This window comes from Pseudopipra pipra, chromosome 3, assembly GCF_036250125.1.
Source record: "Pseudopipra pipra isolate bDixPip1 chromosome 3, bDixPip1.hap1, whole genome shotgun sequence".
Classification (NCBI taxonomy): Eukaryota; Metazoa; Chordata; class Aves; order Passeriformes; family Pipridae; genus Pseudopipra; species Pseudopipra pipra.
In genome coordinates, this window is record NC_087551.1 from 11317673 (window position 1) to 11336511 (window position 18839).

General features: G+C 43.6%; 1 protein-coding gene across 4 annotated transcripts in view; it reads right to left on the reverse strand.

Annotated features, from left to right (window-relative positions):
* SOS1 (SOS Ras/Rac guanine nucleotide exchange factor 1) overlaps positions 1-14529 on the reverse strand; it is a 62868-nt gene extending 48339 nt beyond the window's left edge. For 2 of the 4 annotated variants that reach the window (XR_010428921.1, XM_064647731.1), the window contains exons 1-4: positions 14379-14529; positions 5718-5843; positions 3465-3596; positions 2755-2919 (exon numbers count right to left, since the gene is read on the reverse strand). Coding sequence is in view for 3 of the 4 variants with exons in the window: in XM_064647731.1 (XP_064503801.1) it covers positions 2755-2919; positions 3465-3596; positions 5718-5843; positions 14379-14465 (510 nt within the window). In the remaining variant the exon portion in view is untranslated. Of the gene's footprint in view, positions 1-2754; positions 2920-3464; positions 3597-5717; positions 5844-10765; positions 11550-12996; positions 14076-14378 lie in introns of those variants that run through there. The other 2 variants (XM_064647730.1, XM_064647728.1) reach the window with 2 other exon arrangements.
* Positions 14530-18839: the final 4310 nt, after the last annotated feature.

An 18839-nucleotide genomic window follows, 5' to 3' on the forward strand; every position in this document is an offset into this window, starting at 1 on the left:
TCTGTGAAGCACACCAAGACAATTAGCATTTAGCTGTACTGTATTACTCTGAATCAGCAGTGCACAGTCTAAGTTTCTGAAGATGCTATACTATCTGAAGTCAAAAGGTGTGTACGTTTTGGCTTTTCAGTTTTAGCTTTAACAGGAAGTCACACGTGATCATGCTCAGAATCCTGTGATCTCCCCACAATGAACACTGGCCTGTCCACAGACTGTACGTGGCCCAGTTTCTGTCCTTAACTGCTCAGTTCTTTTGTTAAAATGAACCCTTGAGGAAGGGCACCCACGCCACAAAGCAGTCACACTGCAGAACTACATAGACAAAAGGACCTCTAAAAACTCTGACTACCAGAGGTCCAAATTCATAACCAAGTAAGGCTTACCAAACACAAGCAATTAATTTAAACTTCTCAACAGAAGTGGATCACTGAACACTTCTTCCAAATGTGGTGTCTGAGCCAGGAGTCATTACAATGACTTAGCAAGTGGCAAGCAGATATCACACTCTGGGTTGTTTTCATCATAGTCATCTTAATCTTAGAATATCTTAAAGATAAAATAAGTAAGTTGACTGTAAATTAGTTAAAGGCACCCTTCTTTGAAGTATCTTTAGCAGACAGAAAACCTAAAGAGGGTCCACAAGCAATCTACAATGATGTAGCAAATAACAAGAAGCCAGCATAAGATATAGTTCAACATAAAAGATGACTTCATCCTGGGATAGACAGATGGGACAGTATTTATGAACAAATCCGCTGCCCAGAGCTACACTCTTTCCAAGAAGTCATGAAATTTATCAAACAATGTATGCGAACTTTAAAATAAATGAGAACTTATTTACTGCTTGCCAGTCTCCATTCCAAACAGACAGAGGTGAAGCCATGGCAACCTGTGCCTGTTACTGCAGAGACTGATATGACTGCTGTCAATCACTGAAAAGACTGAGGAAAAGAGTGAAGGATCAAAGCTGTAAATACTCCTCAGAGAGCCACAGGAGGGAATGCTAGCACATTAAACATGAACTAGAGTTTTCAAAGTGGAAGAAAACAGAATGGAAAAGTGTTTTTTCAAAATAATTGTAGAACTGGAGATCAAGAATTAAAGTTGTGAACGAGCCACAATAACCATAACATTTAGCCTAGTATTTACAGTAAAAGTCATCTTTCTTAAGAAATGTTATTTAATTAATTAGTACTATTAACAATTTTTTTAACATCAAGTAAGTTACAGGCACTTCTCCAGAGGACGTCAGTGAACCAAGCCGTTGATTACCAGTCTTAGACCAATGAACTATTACGCAAGAGAATACCTGGGGATCTATAAATTCAAGAGATGGTCTGGTAGGTTCATAAAACTTGAATACTGGAAGAAACACCTACCTAGAGAAGTCATTCTTCACCTATGTCTTGTACTAACACTCCTCAAAAATATACAGGTCTAGTGAGGAGGGAAATGGACACACAGCAGGTTCTTTCTCCTAGTGAGTCAAAGTCCCTGATACACACCCTGGTCTTAAGCTTCTCTGAAAGCAGAACAATGGACATTTTGCATTAAGACTGACTTCTGAAGCTCTAAGAACGGAGGGTGGTTCATATTTCAAAGTCAGTGAATGTACATGGAACTCAGGTTAAAAGGAGTCTCCTAAGTAATTCTGGAGAATGGAACATTACAGCATTACTACTGTAGGAAATTACATGGAATAATGCAGGTATTCAAGGAGGCCCCAACATTTCCAGATTTATTTCATGGATGCAGTTCTAGCACACAGCTGGGAGATTCCAAGCTGTACTCACAAGATGCATGTCTCACTACTATGAAATCCACAGAAACAATTTAAAGTAACTACACCTCAGATATTAAACTCAGAGCAATCAGAAGCCCAAGCACACAGTAGAAGAAAATGGGCTTGCATTTTAACAGAGTTTGTTTTTTTTTGCAGACAAGACAAAATTTTCCAGATGGATGGATGGCAAAAAAAGCAAGTGTAAAAGTCCTTGAGGAAAAAGATGGCAAACAGGGCCAAGAAAATGTTCTGGTTGTTTTCTTTCAAAAAATAAAATCAAGCAGAAGACATCATGGGTATGACCATAATATACTATGAGGTTTCTCAATGCAACTCAAGGAAAACACCTTAACAGTACCTTTCAACTGGCTTATTCTGCTCAGGCAGTAAACAACAGGCCTGCTTCGGAGCCTTTCAAAAGTTTATTCTGAGCACATATTAGAGTTCCTACAGTGTAATACAACTGAAGTTCCTAAATCATATTTGTTACAGCTCCTCTGCTCGCCACCTTTCCTATGATACAAAGAAACGTGCAGCAACAGCACTTGTTCCTGTTAGCGTTCTATAACCAATATTCAAACATATACCTTCAAACACTGCCCTAATGACCCAGGCAGGCATGGCCAAGAGCAAGAGTGACCAAGACTACTGACTGAGAAGCATTTAACTCCTTAAGACCTCACCAGGTATCTTAAGTAAAGAAAGGAGAAGTAGAAAGAAGAAAAAAAAAAAAGGCATTCACTTAAGCAGAGATAATCTCAACTGAAGATATTAACACAGACCAAGACAAAACCACTGAAAAGAGGTGATAAATTTGAAAATCCCCAGACTTCAGCAAGAACCATACTTTATTGCACTAATTTCTTCTTTCAAACATACAACATTCCACATACTTACTAAGGAATAGACATTGTCCTGTCAAAATTCAACTACAACTTTCTGTTAACATGACAAATGAGGGTTAGGCTTACCTTATCAGCACACATTGCTACTTTAATATCTTGTTTTGTAATTTCATAATGTCTTATATTCCGCACGTAATTCCCAACCAATTTTAAGATGTCTGCAGAAATGTATTCTAATACTGCTACTATGTAAACAGACACTTGGTGGTCAATTTTGTAGCCTAGAACTTCCTGAAAGGGGGAAAAAAAAAAAGAAGCATTCCACTGTTACTCATTTGATGAAACAGACACCATAGGTTACAATTAAAACCAGTTAGTTTAACACCCTACTCATTAAAGATACACCACACATCCACAGCCTATTTTAAGAATAGAAACACAGTAGTCTGTAGGCCTAGAGAAGAAACAGTGCCATTGCAGATGCTGCTCTATTAATTGTGGAAGTGTCAACAGCCAACTAACTGTCCCAAAAACTTCATTTAAACATTTAGGGTTATTTCCACAAGTTTCTTGAGTGTTTTCTTAGTCATGTGAAATGAAACATGAACAATCAAACCTATAGCAAAGGAGTTCTTGGCTTTGTCCAAAAGAGAATTAACTGATATTTAACTGAAAAAAAAATATTTTCCATTAACATCACTTAAAACTATGTAACAAACACAGATATTCATTCTTAATCCTTTTGGTCTACATTTCAGGCAGCATACAGACATTACATGAAACAAAGGTGTCAACTTCTAATTGCATCCTAAAAGCCAGATTACATCACTGCTTACCTTTAACAAGGGATGGATTTTTTCTACTGGAAGAGATAACGGATTTCTTCGTTTCCTCTTCTCAATAGCAGACTGGGCATCAGCTATTGCCCACTTATCAATAGGATGGGGAAAACTTTTTTGAACACGATCCTTAAAAAAAACCAACAACATGACTAAAAGGTAAAATGCACTATCTGAGTGAGCTCAGCAATATTACTACATTATCAAATCACTTTCCATTACTTAAAGGAATGGTTGCTAATGTTTGCATTTCAACTATAAAAGCTTACACAACACGTGTAAATTTTATCATTTTGGAAAAGGCTTCTCACTACATTCACAGGGCTGTATCAGATTATCATTATCAGAGGATTATCTAGTGCTCAAAATTTAAGAAATGCCAGAATTAAGCTGCCACTGAAGGCACAGTTCGCTCCCCTTGTGCACATTTCTGTTTTGCCTTTACTGATCAGCACATGGTCCATCCTGTATACATGCAAACTGCTCTGATGGTGACAATGAACATAACAGGAAAACAAAATATACAACATCACCCACATATTCTAAAACAGTTTCAGTCTACAGGTGGACCATATATGCCCCAGCTTATTCATCCCTTCCATCAGTCAGTGTCTGAGGACACCTACATTCTCCCATGCACAGAACAACTCTCCTGCTGGAACTCACACACAGGTCTCTGGAGGTTCAAAAGCTTCACTATTTTTGGTAGCCCTGGTATTCAGATGCCAGAAATTTATTTTCTCAGATAACGTCACATTTTATTTTTTCAGACCACAGTTCCCACTGACTGTTTCAGTTGCAAGTGCTCACTTACATAAATATGGCTCCTGTTTGAGCAATCATGAAATGAGGAAGATGAAGTTAATGACCACTTACAAAGAGCTGGTACAGGCCAAAGTACACAAACAAGAACTTTCCGAAAAAAAAAATGTGACAGAATACAATTCTATAAAGGTGACACCCAACTTTCCAAAGTGCAGGGTTTTCTTTTTCTCCCCTCAGAACACTTTGGCAAAAGGAAAGCAGAGGTCCTACCCAAAAAAAAACCAAAACCAGAAAGTCTCATTCACTATGTGAATACCAATTCACACCCCTAACATAGTCCAGTCTGCTGACTGAACAATTAAGGTGTTCCAGAGGAAAATAAAGAATGTGTTTGACCATATAATTAAAGATAGCATCACTGTGCATAAACACAAATGGGGTAAATGGTGGTTGCTTGATCATCTCTAATTCCTGCATTTCTCCTATCTTCACAGCTGTAAGATTCATAATAAAACACTTTGTGTCAAGTTTTTTGTTAGCATTGTTTAAAACAGCACTAAACAATCTTCCACAGACCTCTTGTCTCTTTTGCTGCCAGACCAGAATGATGTAGCAAAACAGGTCAGCCACAAAAGGGGACACTGGAACACCATTAGAGGTGTCAGTGTTCAAAAGAGAAGAGGAAGGACAAAATTCATGACTCTTGAGCTCTAAGACAGTTACACTTTTAAGGGTTTTTTGTTTGCAAGGGGTTTTTTGCCATTAGTCCATTTTCTGCAGAACGTGAGGAAGTCACTTGGCACAGGCCCTGGAAGCAATTACTGGAAACCAACAGGCACAGCACACAGAGCCGTAGTCTGGCACCAAAGTCTTCAAATCATGGCTAAGCACAAAGAGCTACCAAGATATCCTGGTCTTAGAAGCTTAAGTGAGTTGTTCCTTAGATGGAAAAACTCTTCTCAGATCAAGCTCTCAAACATCAAGCTGCTCTTCTGAGCAACAGAGGCTGTAGATCTTTGAAAAGGCAATTGTAAGAGAAGAGGTCTCTATACAGAGGAAAGCAGCGTTCTTAAACTCATTCTGAAAAAGTAACTGAACTATTTTTGTTCTAATTTCTGGGGCAGCAGGGGGTATATCAGCCCAAATTGCCATGCTGAGAAAGCAGCATAGAGCCTCAGACTAAGCAGTTGTAGTTTGCATAGAGTATCAGTGGGGGAAAAAGGTCTTTTGAAAGGAACCAATCAGCTTTATATACAAAATTTACACTCATCATCTATTAAACAGTAATACAGCTCAGAGATAGTTTTACTGTGCATTGAACAACAAATTCAATTAATAGGAAAATCAGCAGGCTTTATGCAGAAGGTTCTGCTACATAAAGATGCATAATTACTGCTTTCCTTTTTGCATTGTGAAATGATTAATACAGTACCTTTCACGTAACAGTTCAAATTATTACAGATTTGTAATAAGTGTTCTCTATACCTCTACATCCAGAAAACTTCTTGGTTGAGCTTGACACAACATATTTAACAACTGAAGAATTAACTCCTCCACATACTGCAACGCATCTTCAGTAGAGGAAAGTTTAGGATGGACTTGCACCTGAACCTATAGGAAATAGAAGAATTCAAGCTTTGAGTTTTGCTCTTCCCCAAACCACATGCTTTACTTGCAAAAAAAGATGACAAAACTCGAGCCAAACAGCTCAGAAAAATCCAACCCAAAACACAGCTCTATTAAGATCCACCAGACAAACACAAGTGAAACACTCTCCTGCCCCCAACAGAAATATAAATCTCAAATGTTGTATGTACTCAAATCACTGTAAGAATTGCTTAATGTCAAGAAAACAGCTAACTAATAACTGTGCTTACCAATGCAATTAGGAAAACTTTTAAAGCCCTTCCATATATTTATCTCTCTCCACTAGCTCTTAAACAGCTGTTTTTACAAGACACTTTAGAGGTGGCATTTCTCTCTTTAAAAGTCATTCATTGTTCATCACACAATTTAACTTCTGAAACAAGCCTCCAGTATACTTTTCCTTTGCACTTCTGTAGTTCACAAAACAGCACAGTTTTAACCAGCTTAAATTTCAGGTACATAAGGCTCAGTGCTTCAGAGCTCAAACAGACAGGCAGTTTAATCTCAATCCTACACTGATGACAAATATTATGCCAGAGCAAGCTGACTGCTAACTTTCGCAATGCATCTTTCAAACCCCAATTTCATCATTTTACTGTTCCACTGCACACAACTCAAAATGCCTCCAGTTCTCTCGATCACTAACAGAAGAGCCTAACCACTCTGAATCAAAACCCAACAATCTGTCTCATCCAAATGTTAAACCCATGTCTGTATTCAAATAATAGCGCCATAATGATTTAATTTCACACCTGAGTTTTAATTCCTGTTTGCAGTTGTAGCAAGAACTAAATTTTCTGAAGTTCAAACACACAACAGCCTCAAATAGAAATCCACCTGCCTGCTAAGGCACTCATTAGTCTGGAAACTTCATGTCTGGGCATAGTCCTGGTGCTCACTTAACCGCTGTTGAGATTCAAAATACGCTAGATCACGTGTTTGGCTTCTTGCAGATTGCACACTCTTATTCAGCAGGTCTTAAAAAACATCTCCAGAAGTTACTGCTTTTTTAACTTAAAAGCACTCTGGCAAAAATAGAACAGAAGAACTTCTCTCCATTTGACTAGCTAACACAACTATTTTGATTATGCCAACAGTTTCACTTTTCCTAAGAACTTCACCATGCGCAGCTACACAGTGTGTTTGTGGAGGTACATGAATAACAGCATGCTGAGCAGTCCCAAACATTATTTACAATTCAAACACTGACATCTGAAATGCTGTACCAGCTTGGAACATCTTAACACCAGAAATTACAGACTTGCAAAAGCAATCTCTTAAAAAGCAGAGCTGATCTGAGCCGTCTGGAAGATGCTGCCTTTAATGTTTCTTTTTTTTCCTAAAGCAGAACTGAACAAATTTGTATTAGACTCCCTATATTATACTCTAGCACTTTGTATTTCAAGAAGTGTTAAATTACCAAGTCAATTCACCAGTAAAAACACAGAGCATGATAAACTGGAGTGATGAAGAGCAGGTCTATTTTCTCCTTTGCTTAGAAAATCGATCACACATTTAAATAGCCTCATCACAACTCTTTCAGTCTGTAACACAGAGTCTATCGGAATAAGAACAAACAAACAAAAATACCACATCAGGCCATAACCTGAAACGTTATGCACAGTCAGCCAAAACAGAGTCAACAATAACTTACTCCTAGTTTGGGAAATAAAAATTTCAAATATTTTCCCTAAGCATTTATGTTCGGGGGCAGTTACATGACTCTTCTCAAAGGCCACTGTCTTCTGGCACTACCAAGCCCTACTTTAATAAAACATCCAACTCAGCAGAAGAAAATATTACAAGTTGCCATTGGCTTGCCAGCATAGCTTATCTATGGTAGGTAGATAGTAAATAAACTTCACTGCTACGTGACATTTAGTATCACTTAGGGTTCAAAGTCATACAAGCGCACAAAGAAAACAACTAGACTAACAAGGAAAATTACAGGATAGTTTGGTGCACAATTATCACAGAAACATGTAATTTCAGTATCTGCACTACTGTAGCACCCAAAAGCTCAGACTGAGAATGAAACAGAATGTTATTTGAGGGTACTCAGTTTAAGTCCCAAGAAGTCCATTATCTAAGACATGATGCAAGACCGGGTAAGATGCAAGATTTAGTAAGAGAAGACAAGAAATGGGAACATCTGTTAGCATACACCATCACGTGACTAGTTTAAAAAAAAAAAAAAAAAAAAAGAAGATCAAATTACCAGGGGCTTTCCATCTTTCTCATAAAGTCATCTCAGATTTTAAATTAAAAACCCTGGGCCACCCTGCCTTATTGCCCTTGAAAAGGGGGAGCATGGCTTGAATCCCACCAGATCCTTCAGTCCTATGTTAGGAATACGCATGATAAAAACAGACTAACAACTTCTGAAGTGTGATGTTTGGATCAGATTCCTAGCTAAACATTTAACCTCTCCCTTAAATAATGACAGAACCCATCCCTTCCCTCCTACACACACACCAAAATGTCTATCTTATGATAATGGAAATTATTAAAAAAAAAAAAAACACTTTAAGAACTTTTAAAAACAGCTTCAATTCTTCAGAATACCCTAACAACTTTTAATGGGCAAATACAATCTACACCAGGTACAAATCCCTGCCACCATGGCTGTTTTCACGCAACTCATGTGTTCACTTTTTTGAATGCTAACCTTCTCAATCTTTTCTAATTCTCAAAAAAGAGATGACCAGGATTCTTTTTATTTAAAGTTAAGCAGAGTCAGAATTTCTTGAACAGCTTTTCGGAGTCTATTCAAGAACATAAGCAGAGAGGAACAGTTTAATGAAAATCCTTAAGGAAAATCCTATTATATGATCACCTGGCTTTTTTTGTCCTCTTCCTCTAAAATCAATGAAGGCAAAGAATTTCTATCAGGAATGGTAACAGCTTAAAAATTGGGCAACCATAGATCTAAACTGGCAGAAAGAGTCAATGAAACCAGTGAAAAAGAAGAGTGTGCTTAATGAATAATACAAAGATAAATATAGCTGATCTTACTTTATAACCCTTAGCAACTTATTTTATATAAAGCTTTCTCAAACCATTCCTTTCAAACTCTACACAATAAATTAGAATATAAACATTTCCACAAGCCTCATGGGAAGCAGTAGGAATCTAGACCAAACTCTAAGTAAAGGACTGCAGATCAAACAGCTTCAGGTTACACAGAGGCTTGGTCTCCCACAGGTCCAACACAACTCCAAGGCTGGGATGACCCAAATCCCAGTCTAGACTGACACTCAGCAGCTCATTCTGCATTAGAAAGAGGTGATTGATAACAGATAAAGGTAGACACAGTGAATTTAACAATCCAATTAATACTAAACCACACATCCTTAGCATCCTTTGCAGTTACCTCTTCCTCAGTGGCCATGAGAAAAAGCCTAACTTAGGTTGCTTGTAAACTGAAAAATTTCAATTCAGGATGAAAAAAACTCTCCAAAGACTTCTTAAAGTAATTTCACATGTTATACAAACACTAGCTTAATGCTCCTAAATCATCATTACCAATCAACACAATCAGGTTCAGGGTTCTCAGCCGTTGTGCTAAATACAGAACACACCAGACAAATCCTACGTGTGAAAGGCTGCCGAGAGAACAATACTGAACTGACTCCCATCAGGAGCAGCACAAGCTCCAGCACCTTCAGGAAAGGGTATAACAAAAAGAAATAATCCTAAAGCTATGTAACAAACTGAAATAAAAATGAAGTGTCTACCGTTGGCTAGAGACAATTTTCTCATAACTGGGCAAGACTACCCATCTACTGGCAAGAAATCACAGTATTGAATCAAGAAACAGCTCCTGCTAAAATACAACTGTGCTTCACTGCTGAGCACAGGTACTGCCACATTGCCAGTCTGCCCCAGTGGCAGCTGAAGTGCTTGTAGAAAAAGTGTCTAAAAGGAAAAAAGCATCGTATTTACCACATCATATTGACAATAAAATAGAAGAAGCTGTAATGAGATGACAAGCCAAGCCATCTTCCAAAGCATTATCAGAGAGGATAGAACTTTACTGATTTTAAGTATTTTTCTAAACTGTTAAATTAATGAGTTATTAGTAGAAATGACTTGGCAACAGAGGAAGTTATTCTGGTGAGGAGGGAAGATTTTTTTTTCAATTCAGTACCTTCAAAAATCTTCACTAATGCTGCAACTCTTATTTTTACTCAACATATCTTGTGTTTATTTTCCCTCAATGACTAAAATACTACTGACAAGCAACTGCCTATCACTAAAACACTTCAGGACAAAGTATTTTATGTACCCTTTGCCTGGATGAGTGTTCTTATAGCGCAAGCACTCCTTAAAAAGGTTTTTTCTTCTATTCTTATACATTTCTTCTGATATTTGGTAACTCTGAGTATGTTTTGTTATCCTGATCAACTAAAAATCCAGTAAATTAAATTGAATACAAACATCTTGGATGCACACTTCAGCAACAACTCACTGAGGATGCAAGACTCAGATTTTTGCAAACATTTCTGCTGATGTCTCAGAAAGGCAGCAGTATTACACTGCACCACTGAACATGTGAAAAAAAACATACAGTAAAGATTTGAACTGTAGGAAGTTCTTAACTTTATCCTCCATAGCCATCAGAAGAACAGAGGATCCAAAGAGATCAGAAATTATGAATGCTCTACATCTTCCAAGAAGCAATGCTTAGAATAAGAAGTGTCATCCTGAGTGGCAAGTGACAACTGGTTTGGCATCAATTTGAAGAGCTAGATAATTACATGTCAGGTAGAAATATCTTTGTCAGCAAGAGCTTCCTGAGAACTCTGTAGTCACTGAAGCAGCTTTTCTCATGTCTTTTGCTCCATGAAAGGCACAGACAACTGACTAGATGATACATGGAGTACCTGGGAGAACGCTGTCTGGAACAGTTCCCTTAACTGAGGAAGCACATCCCCTTCAGCTGTCAAGCCACATCAGTCCAATCATTTTGACCACAACAAATTCCAACAGGACCCCTTGGTAATTGCTCAACTGATTCAAAACAACTTGAGGTACGTAAACAGCAGAACATCCATACAGTGAGAGCGTTCTTTTGTTTTTCTCCATCATCACACTGCTTATGGTATCAGCAAAGATGACACACTTTCTACTGCAAAAATCAGTGTACGAGGGAAGAAGCGCGTCAGACACGTGCAGAGAAATTCTGACTCCATAAACAAGTTCTACATACAAGATGAAGCCATGAGGAACAGTGTTTAAGAAAAACTATCCAAAGTCATGACAGAATGAAGTGTATAAATTCACTAGCAAAGGAACACCAGTGTTGGAAGAGGCATCACTTTGCAGGTGTCCCTTCTGAGTCTGTTTTCCAAGGCGCATTAAAAGCTATGTATCTCCATCTCCAGGCACCTGAGAGCTTTGGTGTTTCACATGTCTTGAATCCTTCATCTTCAGCCCCAGCATCTGACCTTCTGTCCATCTTTGCAACTACAATTTCAGACACCTGCTGTTATTTTTTCTTCCTTTTCTTGTACCTCATCTCATCATTACTGTCTTTTGCCACCAAGCAAAGACCTCTACAACACTCCAATTTTGCAGCTTCAAAATAACAGTGACCAGGCAGAGAAGCATCTCAGTTGACATCATTTTCTTCCTAATTGAGTGCACTGGAGTCTATCTTGACAGCATCTGAAGAAGAATGAGAAGAAAAGGAATTACATTACGATCTCAATGGTACAAGAGCTGCTTTTTGCAAATGCAGCTGCTCAATGCAAAGACAGCTCTATTGTTAAGGTTCATGTCTAATGAAACACAAGGCACGGTCTCCTAAGAACTGTTTGATGTAAGAAAAGATTTATTCTTACTACATATTCTTGGGTTTGTTCCTTGATAAAAAATAGAATCAAAATAACTAACTGGGAAAAAGAAAGCTATTTGCAATGATTCAGCAAGACCTATTTTTTTAAGAAAGTGATCCCGAGGCTGTAGTTTGAACTCTGCATTAGGAGCCAGCTCACAGTTACAAAAAGGGCAATGGCATTTTAATGATTCAGTCCATGTGTGGCAGCTTTCCCCAAGAACTGCAAACACTCCATCCTGATATATACAGTTTTACAACATTAACTTAAATGCCATTCTCCTCATTGGAGCTATTAATTCAATGTAGGTGTTCCCAAACTATTAACTCTAATTTCCAGCTATGCAGGAAATCATCACAATCCTGCCTGTACATCAACCTGGTTTCAGGTGGAGTTCAGAAAGCAGCTTGCTGTCACTACCTGAGAATGAGTGTCAGCATCTGGTCAGCTAAGGTGAGAAGCAAAGTAAAGGTTCTTCTCTGGTAACAAATGGATGTACGTGAGCTCCAGATAACCTGACTGCTACTGGGACAGCAGGCTCTGGCAATTCTGCAGTCAAAGTCACAAGGCACCACTTTCCCTCCAGGACAGTTGTGCTCTTTGACCTCCCTGGCATACACTGCCACCCTCTCTACTTTACTAGTCCCACACACTGACCTGCAGGCAGAGCTCAGGTCTTTGGTGAACAACACAAGGGGTCAGTGACTGCAACACTGCAGTGTTGCACCTGTCCCAGGAACGACCAGAGGCGACTGTCAAAGCAAGTGCACTGTGATGTTCATGGCTTTACCTGCCACCTGTGACAGGTTCATTACTTTATTGGGCCTTTACCAATGCAAAACACCCTAGCTAAAACTATTTGTACCTATATAAGTTAGAAAAACACATAATTTGGTTTCTGCATTAATGAAGAAGCCACTAAGTTAATAATTTAACATTTTTTATTTCCCATTTAGTTTTTCTGTAACTCAAGTATTTGTCTCTTCAGTAAGGTTGGTGACAATGTGGGCAAATTCTTTATTTCTACCTTTACAGAAACAGCAGTAGTAAGCAGCAGAAGACTATGTTTCTGGACCACAGGGTTCAACAGCCCAAGAAAAGATAAGAAACAGGTGGTGATCTTGTGAAGAGCTGAGGTCAAAAGAGCTAACACCCAGCAGTTAAAAGTTTCAGTGTGAAGCTTTCAGAACTATCTTTGACTGACTGCCTGATTCCTGCCACCCCTCTACCCACAATAAGAAACAGAGCAGAGGACAACAAAACCAAGACAACTATACCTTGCAGGGCCGGTCTGTCATCCTTGGTATCTTGTCATCATTGGCCTTCTCCATTGACCTCAGATTCCAGAATTCCTTTTCCCAATGCAGAATTTATCAAACTCCTTCGAAGAAGCATCTTAAGTGCAGGGTGACTTCACGAGTGACTTGTCCATTGGAAAGAAATTCCACTGTTCAGATGTCACAAGTAATTCCAAAGCCCTGATGCCTGCTCACTTCGAATGCTCACACCGTGTCCTCTAGTAGTGAGCACTGAGCCTCATTCCAAATTTGACAAATATCTGCTACACCATGGAATGAACCATCCTCCAAAAGGAAGAGCTCTCTCTGGTTGAGACCTCAGGTAGCTCCATTTTCCAAGCAGCCTTCAGCTGGATGGCTGTCCAAGTGCTTACAAGCACCACAGGCAGTAGTGAGCTGCATGGTTACTGCAGAAGTTTCAAGGGAGCAACTATCCATCAGGGATAAGGCATTCACAGTCATGCTACAGATGAGACAAGCAAAAAGGACTTCCAAGAACTGGACAAAAACTACACAGTGCTGGAGACCTCAAAGAGCACACCCAGAAAAGAGAGGCAATACATTCATTGCAAGAGGAAATTAGGAAGAAATACTGAATGTGTATGACTGCAACACTTGAGACTTCTCTATCAGCCCAAGGAGCAAGTCTTTTATGTAAAAGTTGCAGTTAATCACTGTAACTGGACAGACTCAGAAAGCGTTGCTGTGCACAACTGAGCCATGTCAGGTTCTGCAATCTGAAGCCAGTTCAAGCAACAGCGTCAGAAAACTTTTGTTTCTTAAGTCTTCTACTTTCTGGACTCAGGCTGCAAAAGTGGAAGAGGAGCCCTGACCATTTTTTCCTCTCTTCCCAATAAATTCTTTCCACACCACAGGCAAAAGCTTCACCATCCTGAGGGAGCAAGACTTGCTAGTTTGTCCTAATGAAGCCTTCTCAGCAAAAAGGTATTTAAACTAAGAGAAGCCTAACTAAAACCCATTAGACACGAACACTAATTAACTAAAATTCTCTCCAGAGTAGCTCACAACAACCCCCCCCACACTCCAGCCGTGTCACTAAGGGAGACCAGCACAAACCCGCAGCAGCACTACTCGCTTCCCTCTGGGCGCAGGGGGGCCCGGACTCGGGTGTCCCTCGGCCAGTTTCTATCTCCACGGCCCCGTCTGTCAGAGCATCGCCCCAGCGCGGCCGCCGGGCCCCTCGGCGGCGGGGCACCCACCGAGCACCGCCTGCCCCGCGGGACGGCCCCGACCCATCCCCGGCAGCCCCGGGGCCGCTCCGGGAGCGCGGGGAGCCCAGGGCGGCCCCGCGCCGAGCCCACGGCCGGGCCCCGGGGTGCGAGCCCCCGGCCGCCCCTCACCTTCTTGAGGGCGGGCACCAGCAGCCCCCGCCACTTGGGCGCGTTCTCCTCGCTGAAGAAGTCGTAGAGCAGCGGCTGCGCCTGCATGGTGCCGCCGGGGCGCGGGCCGGGAGCCGCGGCGGGAGGGCCCGGCGGGCGCTCAGCGGGAGCGCCGGCGCTCCCCCGCCGCCGGCGGGGGCGGCAGGCCCGCAGCGGCGGGGGGGGGCGGCGGGTGCCGCATTCCCCGCCCCGGGGCGCGGGGGTAGGCGCGGGGAGCGCGCGGCGGGGCGGGGGTCGCGCGCGGGCCGCGAGGGGCGGGGTCGGAGCGCGAGCGCCGCCGCCTCCCCGGTCCCGTCCTCGCCCGCTCCGGCGGCGGCCGCGGGCGCATGCGCGGAGCGGCGACTCCCTGCGGGGCCCCCCCGCCCCTGCGCCTGCGCGCCCGCCACGCGCGGTCGCGGCCTTCCTCGCGGAAGTGACGCCCGGAGGGGCGCGCGCCCTGGCGGCGGGAGGGCGGCAGGACACCCCGGGGGATCCTGGGGCGCGCGGGGGATCCGTCGGGACACAGGGACCGGGACACGGGGAGACGGGCCTATCTAGGGCAGCCGGCTGGCTGCTCGGAGACGGAGGCCGCGGGGCGGTGTCGCTGCTCCCTGGAGAACTCTGTCACTCCCCTGCCTAAAAACACGGTCGTCTGGTAGGGGGACCATACGAGATCAGAGATAAATAAAGGTCCCATTGGTTCAAGCAGCACAAGGTCGGCCTTGAGGCTGAAAAGTGGGCTTGGTTCACAGAATCACAGAATACACCAAGTTGGAAGGGGTCCACAAGGATCATCGAGTCCAACCCTTAGCCCTGCACGGGACAACCCCAAGACACACGGTGTTCCTTGAGAAGGTTGTGCAAATACTTCTTGAACTCTGTCAGCCTTGGTTCTGTGACTGTTTCCCTGAGGAGCCTGTTCCAGTGCCCAGCCACCCTCTGGATGAAGAACATTTTCCTAATATCCAACCTAAACCTCCCCTGACACAACTTCAGGCCATTCCCTCTGGTCCTGTCACTGGTTCTTGAAAAAGAAGCCAGAAGAAGCAAAGCTGGAATACAAATAAAGCCCAGTGGTTTAAACAGGACAAAGCTCATGGTGGTCTGTGGGGTCTGGGAGGGCAATGGGAGGAGGACAATGCTGGAAATGAAAAGTATATTGTTGTGATCTGCTTTGCAAGGCATCAGGGAGAGCTCAGGGGCTGGAGGAGGAAAGAGAGCTGCTGTTGGGGAGCACAGTGGGGAGAGATGGATGTATGGAAACCTTCGCTAGTCACTGGAAGGAAGGTTTAGGACCAGTTTCCCAGGTGGGAGGACAGCAAAGTACCAGCACAGATTGCAGAGGCAGAGACTTCTGAGTCTCCCTTTGTCTCCAGGGCTGGTCTCACAGATTCCTATCAGGAATGGCATGCATGTTGTGAGGCTCACTTACAATTGGTGTTTGAGAAGTGCTCTGGGGACAGGAGATGTTCTTGAGACCCAGCAGCACATCAGCAGGTCATGGGTGGAGCCTCTGAGAAGGAACTCCCTGCATTGTGCAGCTCCACCCTGGGTGCGTTTCCTCCAAACAGATACTGCTGTCTGGAGGAGTCAAACTTCTGCTTTGCAACAAGGGTGAAAGATGGGAATTTTCACATCTCAGAGCTATTTGCTTGATCTAGCAGCCTGCCTGCACATTTAGGGACACCATCACAGCATCTTACAGACTGTGGAGCTGTTGCACTCACTACCTTATGATGGAAAATCAGCCTATTGAAGTTAAAATCTTCATCTGCTCCCAAGTATGTTCCACATCCAGTGTAAAACTGCACCAATGCTCTGCTCTCCAGCCCCTCCCTTCAGAGATGAGGGTGCCAGGACTCCTAAAACAGTGAATGTTCTACAGCATCTCTTTCCTTCAAACAAAGCAGCATTGGGTAAAACGGGATTGCAGGCATCATGTTCTATTTGTTCAGACATCTGATGAGGCCACAGGACAGTCCAGGCCTGAGCTCTCCCTGCACCTGGAGCCACCACAACTGGCAGGACTGAGCCATCTGGGTGCTTGGTGCAGGGCAAGCTCGTGTAGGGAAGAGTACAGAGCTGCAAGCTGGTAGCTGCTTTCACAGGGATGTAGTGCCAGAGAAGTTGGATCCTGAGGGGCCAGAGGAGCTTGGGGAGGTGCAGGGAGCCAAGCAGTGGAAAGTCCTGCCTGCCTTTGCATCAAGCAGTGAAGGTGAGACTCACTGCTGTTGCTATAAAGAGCAGCAACCAAAGGCCCCGGGCGGTGCAGAGGTGGCTTTACAGGGGTGTACAACTTCTGTGTGGGCAGCACAGAGACACTCAGGGTCTCCCAATGCTGCTGGGCAAGGCAGAGAAGGATGGGTGGAGGGTCATGGCAGCCCTTTGCCGTACTATCTCAATGGCTGGCTGAGCAACAGGGGCTTACAAGGAGTGACAGCACCCCCTTACCACAGCAGCTGCCATGGGGAATGTAAGGAGTCGACATCAGGGAGGGACTGCCAGGACCTGACGGTGCACTCCTGTATTCAGCCTAGGGGACACTGCAAGGTGTAATCGCCTGTCAGAGCAACACAAGGGGGACTTGAATTTGAAAGTGTTGGATTTAAATTAGCTCTAAAGGGCAAATGAAGGAAGCATGGGGAATAAACAAGGGAGTTAGAGATGTGCACATGCCTGAAGGGCTGTGATCTCACGGGCACCCTGGAGATGTAGTGGGTTGACTGAAGTGTTGAAAGGATACAGGATCTTGAGGAAGGACAGGCAGGAGGCATGAGGAGAGGGTGTTGCCCTCTGTGTCAGTGACCAGCAGGAGTGCATGGAGCTCTGCCTGTGGATGAATGAGGAGCTGACCGAGGGGTTAAGGGTCAGGATTAAAGAGAGAGCAGGGACAGGTGACGTTATAGTGGGGGTCTGCTACAGGCCACCCAGCCAGGAAGACTGAGTGGATGAAACTGCCTATAGACAGGAGGGGCCACACGTTCACAGTTCCTGGTCTTCATGGGGGATTTCAATAACCCCGACATCTGTTGGAGGGACAACACAGCAGGGCAAAAGCAATCCAGGAGGTTCCTGGAATGCATTGACAGTAATTTCCTTCTCCAAGTGATAGAGGAGCCAAGGAGAAGTGCTATGCTGGACCTTTTGCTCACCAACAAGGAGAGGCTGGTGGGGAATGTGAAGCTCAAAGGCAGCCTTGGGTGCAGGGACCATGAAGTGTTGGAGTTCAAGGTCCTTAGGGCAGTGAGGAGGGCTCATAGCCTTCAGGAGGGCAGACTTTGGACCCTTCAGAGATCTGGTTGGTAGAGTACAATGGGATGAAGCCCTGAGGGAAGAAGGGTCCAAGAAAGCTGGTTGATATTCAAGGGTCACCTCCTCCAAGCTCAGGAGTGATGCATCCCAACAGAGAGAAAGCTGGGCAAAAATGGCAGGAGGCCTGTGTGAATGAACAAGGAGCTCCTGGACAAGCTCAAACACTAAAAGGAAACCCACAGAGGGTGGAAGCAGAGGCAGGAAGCCTGGGAGGAATACAGAGAGGTTGTCCAAGCAGCCAGGGATCAGGTTAAAGGACCTAAAGCCCTGGTAGAATTAAATGTGGCCAGGGACATCAAGGACAAGAAGAAAAGCTTCTATAGGTATGTTGGTGATAAAAGGAAGACAAGGAAAAATGAGAACCCTCTCCAGAGGGAAAGGGGAGACCTGGTTACCTGAGACATGGAGATGGCTGAGATACTCAACAACTTTTTTGCCTCTGTCTTCACCAGCAAGTGATCCAGCCACACTGCCCGAGTTGGAGAAGGCAAAGGCAGGGCTTGGGAGACTGAAGAATCACCCATTGTAGGAGAGGGTCAGGTTCAAGGCCATCTAAGGCACCTGAAGGTGCACAGTCCATGGGACCTGATGAGATGCATCCATGGATCTTGGGGGAACTGGTGGATGAAGTGGCTAAACCACTATCTATCACATTTGAGAAATTGTAGCATTCTGGTGAAACATCCATTGACCTGAAAAGGGGAAACAACCCTGTTTTTAAAAAGGAAGAAAAGAAAGATCCAGGGGAGTACAGGCCAGTCAGTCTCACCTCTGTGCCTGGCAAGAGCAAGTCCTTCTGGAAACTCTACTAAGACACAAGAGAAATAAGGAGATGATTGGGTGACAGCCAACATGGCTTCACTAAGGGCAAATCTTGCCTGACAGATTTGGTCAGAGAACAGATTGAGAGCAGCCCTGAGGAGGACTCAGGGGTCCTGGTGGATGAAAAGCTGGACATGACCCAGCAATGTGCACTCACAGCCCAGAAAGCCAACCACACCCTGGGCTGCATCAAAGGCAGTATGGCCAGCAGGTCTGGGGAGAGGATTCTGCCCCTCTGCTCTGCCCTTGTGAGACCCGACCTGCAGTGCTGCATCGAGCTATGGGGCCCCAACATAAGAAGTACATGGA